This window comes from Amborella trichopoda, chromosome 1, assembly GCF_054954075.1.
Source record: "Amborella trichopoda isolate Santa Cruz 75 chromosome 1, AtrichopodaSantaCruz75HAP2 v2.0, whole genome shotgun sequence".
NCBI lineage: Eukaryota > Viridiplantae > Streptophyta > Magnoliopsida > Amborellales > Amborellaceae > Amborella > Amborella trichopoda.
The window spans coordinates 34,113,303-34,125,479 of record NC_142336.1 but is presented as its reverse complement, the minus strand read 5'-3'; the positions used below and the strand labels follow the sequence as shown (position 1 = coordinate 34,125,479).

Here is a 12,177-nt window from a genome sequence, read left to right as displayed (position 1 = left end):
TGGATTGTATTTAGAGAGGGACGTCCACAGTAGAAGGGAAGTTGGTATTTTTCTTTGTAAAGAAATAATTTATGAGAGAAGAAAGAGAGCTTTTTTTTCCTTCGATGTAATTTACAACCATTATTATTTTTCTCAAAAGTTGTTGAATTTTGTGTATTTAAGATGAAAAAAAAGACTAGATTTAATTTTTCTGGCTCTTTTCGCATCGCCATCCTTTAACAAACCCATCTTTGTGAAGCCTATAACCTTGTATTTTAAGAATCACGGGTCTGGATTGATAATCAACGATTTAAATTGGGAATCAATGAGGATCAACCAAGTTCCTACTCATGAATAGGAATCGGTTTGATTTTGAGAGACTCAGCATGTTATGTCAGATACTAGGCGAGTTAGCCAAGGAATTGGGCAATCTGGATCGGAAAAATTGCTGTGCTCCCATTAATTTCATTTTTTCATTTTTAAAATTATGTTGTAAATTTAAGTTTATTATTTAAAAATCCATTGAATTGGCTTCCCACTAATTTTATTTTATTTTATTTTTAAAATTATTTTATAAATTAAAATTTATTATTTTTTCGGTAATTAAGTGGAGAAGACAAGCCTCAACCCGTTTTCTCAAGTAGATTAAAAGTGAGCTGTTTTCTCAAGTAAATTAAAAGTTAGCTTTTTTGAATGTATCGATGGAGTGGTGTTAATGGTGGGAATGAAACCTTTCTAGATCCAGTCAGCCGTCCTATCCGGGTCTTATAAAGCATCCTTCCAATCCGGGTATTATAAAGCGTGATATGAGAGAGCAGCATGGGACCAAAAGGCGCCCTTACTTATTTACCCAATTATTGTCGTTCAAATTTATGCTCATAAGCCTTTATTGCCTCTTCCCATGTCACAGCAGCTGAAGTTGTGAGCATGAGTGGAAATCTCTCATCCAAAATCTCTCATATAAAAACTGTTTTTAGTCCCCTTTCCTTTTCTTCATAATTAATTGGCGTCTGGATTTTCTCTCTACTTTTTAGTAGGGAAAGAGTCTGTAAAAAATCTCGCTGTTTCTCTGCTTCCGGCGTGGCTTCGCAGGGAAAGGAGCTCTGCATATTTTTTGAGAGAGAAAATGGACGAATCAGGGGGCAATTGCAGGGCCAATAATTTGGAAGAGATTTTGAGACCTTTCTATCAAAGAGCCCGAGAAGCAGAGGTTAGTTACCACAAAAAGAAAAAGAAAAAGAAAAAAAAAAAGAAAAAGAAAAAGAAAAGCTTATGACCAATTCATGACTCGATCTCATTCACTTCACCCTTCATTCCCATCTTCTATTTTGTTCTAGTAGATGCAGAGAAATTTTGTTGCATCCTCCTAAATTTGATTGAGGCTTTGATGTTTATGTCGAAAAATGGCATTGACTCTCTATATGAGTTGGAGAGAGTCCCACAGAAAGATGGGTAATGACTTTTGTTAGTTAGGAAGATTGGAATGTGAATGCCATAAGTTACTTAGATATGGGATTTATTTATTTATTTTGTGTTTATAATTGGCAGTGAGCAGTGATGTTACCAAAATACTAATTAAATTTCTTAGCGTTGGTGTATTCTTTGTTATGGAGAGGAACCGATGATTGGGCAAATTCTTTTACTTGTGAATTTTTATGTGTGATAAGCTAGCGTTTGGCAGATTTTCAGTATATATTGATTAAATGAATGTATCATCAAAGTAAAATAAGACCTTTATTCTTTTTTGACTAGATAGTTCATAAACTACTTCGTTACTCCTATCCTCACATGATACCGTTCTGTTTTTATCCATCTTCAATACCCGCATTAATTAAGTTTATGTTGTTTTGGTGTTTTAGATGATAAATTTCAATTTCTTTTTTTTTTTTAACTTGCCCAAGCCTTGGACTTGGCCCTAGCCCGAGGTAAATAATTCGGTTGAGTATGGGTGGACTTGGCTAAGTGGCACAAGGCAAAAGGCCCTAAGCCTTGGACTTGGCCTTAGGTAAATAATTCGGTCGAGTATGGGTGGATTTGGCTACGTAGCACAAGGCCTATATATATATAAAATAAAACTCGTAAAAGTGGGACAAAACCAAAGGCAATGTTAGAAGTCCTAAAAAACTAAAAATTATATGGATGGAGATATTTTAGAACAATCCAAATAAAAAAGAAAATATAAAAATGGGGCATATGACAAGGAAACTCACAAATAATTGTAAAAATGATCCGAAGTACAAATATAATTTTTATACAATGATTTTATAAATTTATATGTTTTTTACCTTTTTTTCTTTAAATCTTTTTAAGTGGCCCGAGTTGGACTTGAGTACTCGGTTCGACAAGGAGCCAGGTTCAAGTTTTCAAATATTGATAAATTTGTTAGTTTATCACCTATACGTGACATGACATATACTTTACATCCATCCTTCAACTTTGGGATCCATTGCTGTGATGAAGATGTGGTAATTTGCGAGTGCTGAAGATGGATTCTAGAAATTGGTTATGAAAAGTAATATGGCTTAAAGAAATGATGGTGGAATTTTGAAAGGTTTTCACTATTTCGTGGTGATTGGGTTTGTAAGTGGTGGGTTACCAAAGGTATTGTGTGATTCCTTTGAATGAGTGATTCTGGTTAGTATAGAAGCTATCTACGAATATGGATTTGGAGGCTTTCTTGGATTAGGGGGACGTAGTTTTTGGATGGCACATAATTCTCATGTAGTTGTTCGAAATGCTTTGGATGTTTATCTTAGGAATATTTACTTCGGTTTACTTTACTGGGAATGAGGGGAATGTTTTTTATGGCAAATTACTCCCTACTTCAAGGTCTTGCTTTTATTTGCATAACTTGTAGTTTTTTTTCTTTTTACAGTTTTTTTATTGTATCTTTCTTTAGAGTTTATTGTCCTAAGTATCGTAGTTTTCATATGACAAATTGTAGTCACATGTTTGGGAAGACGAGGATAGCATGGATCACTTGTTGCTAAATTGTGGTTACACATGTTTAATGTTTGAGAAAGTATTCCAACAATTTCCTGTGTAAGTTTGGTCTTTCCTGAGACACTCATGTATTGTTTGGTGGATTTCATTCATAATTAGTGGGGATGACAGGTCCTTTTTCCTTCTTATTACTCCTAAGGATCTGAGAGGAAAGAAATGATCAAATATTCATAGGTGTTGAGATGGGCATGTTTATTTTAATTGAAATAGTTTCATAAAGAACAAAATAGCTGAGGTTGGGAACATTTATATAAAGGCTATGCATTATAATGTATGCGTAGTTTGGAAAATAAAGAGAGCAAGACATCTGTTCCCATATAACTGTAATCCACATAACTGTGCAATAAACCTCGTTACTTTAATATATACTGTATTTACATAAATAGATTTTCCATAATCATCTTCTAAGGTTGTTTCAGGTCCTTGTCTCTACAGAAAGAAGTTTGATGTCCATTAAAAGTACCCTCAATCTCTGGAAAAAATGAATCTTTGCTTCTGTCCACACCATACTCAATGAACTTATGGTGAAACTAAACAAGATCCTAATTTAACACAAGAAGGACATTGACTACTACAAAGAACTGCCAAGGAGACCCCAAATTATCATACTCAGTCCTTTCAAGACCATACGAAAATGGGGAAAATAGGGAGCTGAAACAATCAGTTTCACTGTTACGAATCTACCACCCTGTAACACCCCAGGGCTTGATGGCTTCCTCGGCAGTTTCTACCAAAACGTTTCAGACATTACCAAAGAGGATGTATGGTTTTTTATTTTTAATTTTTTAATTTTTAATTTTTATGTATTTTTATGACAAGGTTACTTAGGAATGAAACTTGAGACGTAGTGCTATGAAAATCCATCTACTACCGCCTTGATCCAAGCCCCATTCCTCAAAGAGGATGTATGGTTAAAAATTAAAAGCAATTATAGTAAAAGTCATTTTTTGAAAAGCATCAATTCTATCTCCGTCACCTCATACCAATTAGCCTTTGTAATGTCCTTTACAAAGTGGTCAGCAACATACTTGTTAATCGCAAAAAATCAGTTCACACTCACCTCATTATTCGTGCTCAGAGTGTATTCCTTAAAACTTGAAGCCTATTTAAGCATGCTTTCCACAAATAATGGCAAATTTTTGTTTGAAATGACCTTCATGAGGCTTTTAATGAAGTCACCATTAGTTTTTCTTGATGAATGGACTTGAGAGAGATGGATTTGGATCCCAATTCTCCTATGTATAGAGATGTGCATCTATAAACTCTGATTTTAAGCATAGTTTTCCTTTAGTATTTCTTTTTATGTGTAAAATACTTTTCCACTCCTTTTTGAGGTCTCTCTGGTTATTTCTACATTGGGATGATTCATGGATGCAATTATGTAGATGCACAATGTTAGATGTCCTCTGTTGTCCACACTAACTGAATTCCTTTTTGGATTGAAGGTACGGCTTGCAAGATTGGAAGCTGAATATAAAAACAAGAAAGGTATGATTACTTTGCATGAATTAAATGTGATAAAGAATATGGAATTGAAACTGCTCATACGTAACAGGAGATTCAAGTTCGGACCGTGATGAGTTGTTGAGGAACATAGCACATCTTGAAGCGAAGTTGGAAGCTTTTCAAACTGAACAACTAATTAAGCAAGAGAAGGTTCTATTCTTCTATTTCGTTTCTCAGTCTTATTGTTGTTTCAGTTCCTTCTCTTTCATTAGCCCACAAATACAAATTCCTATTGTGCTGATAGGCTATGAAGGAGCGCCAAAGACTTGTAGGGGAAAACACTAAACTTCAGTACCGGATTTCCCATCTTATACGGGCTTTGGAAGAGGCAGATCTCAAATTGGAGGGTAAATAAGGAGGTACTAAGCCGTATTCTTTCATTGGCATGTTGCTTTGTTTATGCTATTCTATATATGTCCACTCTTATCATTATCCTGAAAAAAGCGTTTATTGATTGGTTTGCCAGTGAGGCTATTGATTGATGCCTTGGATGCATTGAATCTGTTTTCATAATAAATGATGACTAGTAATTGTATCTGATCAACTTACAAAGTTTCTCTTTAGGCAAATATTTGTTATAGTGAAAATTGCACCTACTGTTTCATGTCATTTATGTGTGTATTCAAAAGCTCCCATGCTTTGAGGAAATTTGGTTTCTTTGATACCATATTGAATTCGAGTGACGCAGAACATGATTTAGTTGGAAACTTCCTAATTGTTCTGGGGGCAAATTAGAAGCTGGAACTCGTCATTGTAGTTTCCACTTTTGAGACTTGGATACTGGAGAATTTTATATCTGGTAATGAAAAATATTGTTTGTTTGATCTTGGAATTTTGTAAACCTGGAGATCTAGAAACTAACCTGTTTTAATTAATCATTGTAGTTTCCATTGATAAAGAGGTTGATATTTGTTAAATGAATGAGATTTCGTAATCATAGCTCATCCACGAAAGGTCTAACGAAATGGGTCTAGATCACATAAAAGAAAAAAAATAATGTGGTTCTAGTTCATCACATTAATGTGGTTATAATTCAATAGTAAAACTCTTATCGATTTTGACCATCTGGTCTTGTTCGAACGGTTGAGAGAATTTCTAACTATTTCAATTCTCGTTATTTTCTATAGATCAGATTGTTCTAAAATATTGGGCTTGTATACTTCTCCCTCTCAAGCACCAAAAAAAAATAAAAATAAAATTTTAATTAAAAAATAGATGTAACAATGTACTACTTAAACTTTTAGGGGTATTTGGGTCGTTTTATTTTATCTGAAGTATTTTTTTTTTCTGCTTTTAACTTTTCTCAAGTGCACCTGAATGAGGCAACAGACCTATGAAATTTTATCTCAATCTGATTCTTATAAATAAAATTAAGACACTATAAAATGAGAAGTGCATATTTTTAAAAATGTGAGCATTTTGCACTTCCATTTTTTTGGGGGTTGAAGATTGAAGTCCAAACTTCTCAGTTTTTAGAAGTTTGGACTTTGGACTTCAAATTACTATAGAGTTCCTAGTGGCCAAACCAGGAACTGCTACAGTGTACCATAAATGTTGGCAAAATTTCCAGTTGCCAAATGCCCCCATCATGCGAACCTTTGGGAGGCAACAATACTCAAGGCCCTTTGATGCAAGTGCTTACTTGTTCACATGATAGATGGATGACATGCTGATACATCCCTGTATTGAATTGTTTAATTTCATTTAGAACATTTATCTGTGTTTCATTGAAACATAGATAAGTGTCTTAATCTTATGTAAGACATAGGGGAAATAATTGGGTTTGGTGGACTTACCAACCCCTCAGGACATAGGGGTGATAATTCTGTCAGGTGGACTTGCCAACCCCCAGGTCTATGCAAGCCGGGTCTAGGTTTGGACCTGCCAGGTGTTTTGATCCACTTGACTCAGGTCCGGGTCCAGCCGTACTTGATCGTGTCGGGGTCTAAACCTGATCTGCTTGACTTGGAGCCCACTTGACACACACACAAATACACACACACAGACACAGATATAATGGGAAATACGTTTGTGAACCAGTAGGCCTATGGAACAGTATAGGCCGGATGACTCAGATTTTATCGTATCATATTCAATGGTCTGTGTGTATCATCATTATTTTATTTTTAATATTTTTTATTAATCATTTGCACTTGAAATTTTGTATGGAGATGTGCTGTAACAAAGAGATAGTGACAAACACATCCCAGGTCCAGCAAATTCTAGATTCAATTTGCATCATCCTCCTTGGGTTAGAAAAGACTCAACTCCGTCCGGTTGCCATCACCATGATACTCGAATAGGTCTTGCATGTTGAAGATTGGGGAGATATGCCACTCTCTTGGCAACTCTACTTCATAAGCATTGTCTTTTATTTTCTTTTTGGTTTTATAAGGGCCAATCTTCTTTGCTTTGAGCTTCCCATAGGTGATGACGGGAAGTCGTTCTGGCCTGAGATACAACATAACAAGGTCTCCAACTTTGAACAACTACAGCCGTCAATGTCGACTCACGACATCTCGATACTTGGCGTAGCTTTCCTCCAACTTCTGTTGAACCTTTTCATGTAACTCTTTCATGTTTCAGGCATGCTTCCAGCATCTACATCAACATTCTTTAAAGGGGTTAGATCATGAAAATGCAAAGATGATATGCCATGGACCACATTAAATGGAGTTTTTCTGGTTGTCCTATTTGGAGAATTATTGTATATGAACTCAGCTTGTGGTAGCACCAAGACCCATACTTTCAAATTCTCTCCAATCAAGCTTTTTAACATGTTACCAACACTCCTATTAACCACCTCGGTTTGCCGAAAAGTTTGTGGGTGATATGATTACTAAATTGCAATTGAGTTCCCATTTTCCCCTGCATACTTTTCAAAAGGTGGCTAAGGGACCTTTTTTAGTCAGGTGTGATAGTCTTAGGAAGACAATTGATAAATCCACCCATGGCCTATTTGGATTAGGCAATGGAGTGTACATCTGTATTTTGAGAATTTCCTTTTGCCTCTTTGGTATTTCATGCAGCTATCAACAAATCTATGCACAACTCTTCTCATAGAAGACCAAAAATACGTCCCCTCCATTAAGAAAATGTTTTATCCCTTCCCAAATGTCTATCAAGACCACCTGACTGCAAATCAGCACTGAGATGCTCCCTTAAAGAAGTGTTATTGATGCATAAATGAGCACCATAAAATACATAACCATCTGACATAAGGAATTAGTGATAAGAGTTCCGATTATTTGCTTGGCATCTCTCCTCTTTGTCCTCGAAGTATGAGTTATCTTGATATGCTTCTCGCACCGCTTCTAAACCCACCACTTCAACTGCTAATGCCCTCACCAAATGCACACACCGGCTAAGAACATCAATCACCTTGTTTTGCTCCCCCAATTGGTGCCTCATAGTGAATGTGAACTCTTGCAAATAAGCCACCCACTTAGCATGTCTTGCACTCAACTTCTTTTGGTTATTAATATGCTTGAGTGCGTGATGGTCAGTGTAGAGAACAAACTCCCGATGAATCAAATAATATTGAATGGCAACATAGAACTCAATGTCATAAGTAGAATAAATTGCTGCTTCGCATCATTGAGTTTCTTGCTGAAAAATGCATTGGGTTTCTTCTCGACTCTGTACGACTCCAATTCCACATGAAAGGCATCACACTCAACCTGGAATTTTATCTTATTGAAGTTAGGCAAAGTAAGGACTGGTGTGTGTGTCATCTTCTTCTTAATCTTCTTAAAAGCGTTTGTAGCTGTGGGAGTCCACCTATAACCTTCACCCTTTTAACACTCGGTGATTGGTGCCATAATGGTGTTGAAATTTCGACTGAACTACCTATAGAATGTGGCAAGTCCATGGAAACTTCGCACTTTAGTCACAATTTAAGGTATTGGCCAATCAACAATTGCCTTAACCTTCTCGGGATCTGCCTTAACGCCATCTGAAGAAACCACAAAACCCAAGAAGACCAAACTGTTTGTCATGAAGCTACATTTCTTAAGGTTAACATGCAATTTCTCAGCCCTCAAAACAATAAGCACTATGCATAAATGATTGAGATGTGCCTCCGGATTAGTTGTATATATCAAGATATGGCCAAAATACACTACTACAAACTTGCCAAGGAAATCTCACAAACCTTCAGTCATCAAGTGCATGAAAGTGCTAGGTGCATTGCACAGTCCAAATGGCATGACAAGCCCCCATACAAGCCACTCTTAGTCTTAAATGCCGTCTTCCACTCATCCCCTTTTTGTATTCTAATTTGGTGATGCCCACTCCTCAAATCTATCTTCGAGAGCACCGAAGAGCCAGCCAACATGTCTAACATGTCGTCAAGTCTCGGATTTGGGAACTGATATTAGGGTAATCTTGTTTATGTCTCGGTTGTCAACACATGAGCCATGTCCCATCTTTTTTAGTGTGAGCAGTGCCGTGGCTGCACATGGGCTCATGTTGGTCGAAACAGTCCCTTTGACAATAACCCATTAACTTACCACTGCAACTGCTCGTGCTCCTTAGGATTTATTTGATATGCCAATAGATTTGGCAAACTAGATCCCGGGATGAGGTCAATAGAATGCTGTATACTCCTTGTTGGCAGCAATCCAGCTGGTAATTCTTCCGGCATAAAGTCAATGAATTTATCCATTAAAGGCTTAAGGCCTTGGGGTACAATAGAACACTTCCCTAAGTCCTTTTTAACCATCATGAAAACTTTGCCTACTTCTTCATTAGCTTCAACTAATTGTAGATACGAGAGCAAAATCAACACCCTCGTCATTGATAGAATTAGGTCAAACTTCTTCCCGCAGTGGCAATAAAATAATCTTTCACATCTTTCCAAAAAGTACAAGTGATGCACTCAACATTATGGAATGTCTGGTGATCATATTGCCATGGGCGACCAAGCGATATATGGTAAGCGTCCATTGGTGCAACATCAGACCACACCTCATCTCTATAAAAATTTCCATTAGAAAATTTAACAAGACAACAGGAATTAATGGGTACCTCAATTCCTCTTTTGATCCAATCAAACTTCTAAAGCTGCGGGTGATTTACCTCCTTTAGTCGCAACTTGTCGAGAGCCTCCTCTGATACCATGTTCTCGCAATTGCTGCTATCGATGATTAGTTGCACACTCAGCCATCTCAAGTGCATCGGTTGCGAAATATATTTGATCGCAACCAGCTATCATCTTGTGGGGTTTTAGGAAGAGAGACAACCCTTCGGACCAGCAGCATGTTTCCTTGGTTTGCGACTACCTCTTCACTTTGGTCATCTTGACCATCATCATGATCATACACTGGTTTTTCACAATCAGCAGCTGCACGCTGTTCTATCTCACCATCTTCCTTGGCTTAGGCAAGAGTAGCATGCCGTTGGGCAGCAACCGATGGGCACTCCACTGCCCTAGGACCCATCTCGTCACATCGGAAGTATCAAACACTTGATTGCTCATTTGTTCGGGCTTGCAGTCCAGTGTTGTGCGTAGGCACCGCCCCTCGTTGATCTTCTGAAGTTCTATTCTTACTTGGGCCAGCAACTCCCGGATTGGAGGCATCACCCTCTTGGGTTGTGATGTGCTTACACCTAGCCTCCAACTAGTATGCCCTTTTCTGCATCTCCTCGGCTCACAAGACAACTCAATATCCATTTTTACTCTGACCAGGTGTTGCAAGGAGAGTTCATTCTTGGATTTGAAGCCGCAAACCTGAGATATACCTTGCCACTCGTTGGTCCTCGGTCTCATCCAACCCCATGCGCAAAGATAAGCGATGAAAGTCTTCCGTATCACGGACTGACTTCAATCCTTAAGACAATTGATGGAATTATTTATACACGGTTTGTGCAGAGTTTGGAGGAAAAAGTTGCTCATGCAACTTTGCCCTCATTTTTGCCCAAGTTCAAATCTTATCTTTCCCCTTTCGCAACCTTGCTTGCTGATCTTGATCCCACCAAATGGATGCAAGTTCCTGAATCTTACTTGCAACCAATTTTACTTCCTTTGAATCCAACAAAATCCTTTCATTTAAAGAATCTTTCTACCGCTCTCAACCAATCTAAGAACTCTTCCAGTGATAAGCTACCAAAAAATTCAGGTAAGTCAACTTTAATACCTGAGTCGTCATCACGGTGTCGTGCTTGCCTACTCCTCTCGGTTTGTACACCTGAGTCGCCATCCGACTCACGTCTCTACCGGGCCTTTGTGAACCAATACTTCCGCTAGAATCAATCTCAGATTCTGAGCTAGGTGAAGTCATCTCCATCTCTGACTCATGGCCACTGACTCTATTACATTGTGGCATTGTGTACGTTCTCCGATAACCTATCGAGATCACAACGTTCATTTCTTCACTTGCGGCCTCTACCACGAGAGCCATCGATGCAACCCTCACAGTTGCTCTGATACCAAATGGTGCAAAACCGGCACTGGAAAGGATAAATCCAGTGCCAGTTTTGCACCAAATATACTTTATATGCTTATGTATAATATACTTTATATGCTATAGAATGTATGTAATACATTTATTACATATTTCGATCCAAACCCAACCTGACGTGGCATGTTAGGTCTAGGTCTGATTGACATAGACCTGGTCAGGTCAGGTTCCACCCCCTGTTGGATTGAGTTTAGGTTTGAATGGACCCAACCAGAACGGGATCCATTACAAGCCTACTTACGTAGTTTATCCTCGTCATAGTAAAAGAAAAAAAGGGAATAACTTTGTAAAGCACGGGCTTAGACATCCATCATGACATATGGCCACTTTAGTCTAAGTAGCTACTTGATGACAAAGCCACAAAGGTAGCACCTTCGGGTTTGTTTAGAATGCTTGCATGCTTCAAGTGATGGCAAATGTTGAACTCGATACTAATGAGTGCCTACAATTATTTCTCTATAGAGCTAAAACCTTTTGATGTGCTGGTGCTTTTTCTTTGATTAAGTTGGTTTTTACACCTGCGTTTTTTGGTATAAGTGGAAACCTAGTGTTGATTTGTTGGAAAACTGTGCAGGAATAGATAGCACTGGGAAATGGTTTGTTCATTATGAATTACACACATTTCTATGAAAAATGACAGCGCTTTTAGTTTACTTAAACGGGTGAGATTTTTCTCTCTAATTGACTGAGTTTGTTCCTTTTTCTTCATGTATAATAAAGACAACATATTTTTGTTTAATCTATGCTGATTAGCTATATAATGATCATACAGGGCCTTATCAGGATTGCTGGCGTAGCAAACTTATCATATGCAAGCTTAGCATCCTCTCATGAGCCTGAGTTTCAATGGCTTTAATCAAAGACCTTATCTTTTATAATATTTGACCCCGCTTGTTCTTATATAAGCAAGCAAACATCTGAATATGGATATTGAAAAGATGTCCTCATTATCAAATGGTACGCAATCCCTTGGAGCTGCACCCCTTCCCCGTTGGACATGTCACTTTTCAGCGTACTCTCTCTCTCTATAATTTAGCTATCTATTTTCCTAATCATCAACTGAGGGCACAAGACTCAACATGAATGTTATAGTTGAACTAATTCGTTTCCAAACATCACACACACAGTATGTTTATCTGTAATGAGTAGTAAGTTATTCTACACCTTTGGCGTCTCTCTAAGTGCAGTTCCTTCTGGGTAAGCGTGGCAACACGTTGGGCCAGCCCTA

At 37.8% G+C, this 12,177-nt stretch overlaps 1 protein-coding gene across 2 annotated transcripts; it reads left to right on the top strand.

The window, feature by feature from the left end:
• The first annotated feature begins 765 nt into the window (after nucleotides 1–765).
• Nucleotides 766–12,112, top strand: LOC148783788 (threonine-tRNA ligase 2). Of its 2 annotated transcripts, XR_016052671.1 has the most exons (6): nucleotides 766–1,189; nucleotides 4,428–4,470; nucleotides 4,538–4,638; nucleotides 4,733–4,847; nucleotides 11,524–11,611; nucleotides 11,722–12,112. XR_016052671.1 is itself a non-coding variant. In XM_088862717.1 (5 exons), the coding sequence occupies exons 1-4, from the start codon at nucleotides 1,106–1,108 to the stop codon at nucleotides 4,841–4,843; spliced, it is 339 nt and encodes a 112-aa protein (XP_088718843.1). In that variant the 5' UTR covers nucleotides 775–1,105; the 3' UTR covers nucleotides 4,844–4,847; nucleotides 11,722–12,112. The 2 variants fall into 2 exon arrangements, 1 of the variants encoding a protein (XP_088718843.1); XM_088862717.1 differs by lacking the exon at nucleotides 11,524–11,611 and having other exon boundaries at nucleotides 775–1,189.
• Nucleotides 12,113–12,177: the final 65 nt, after the last annotated feature.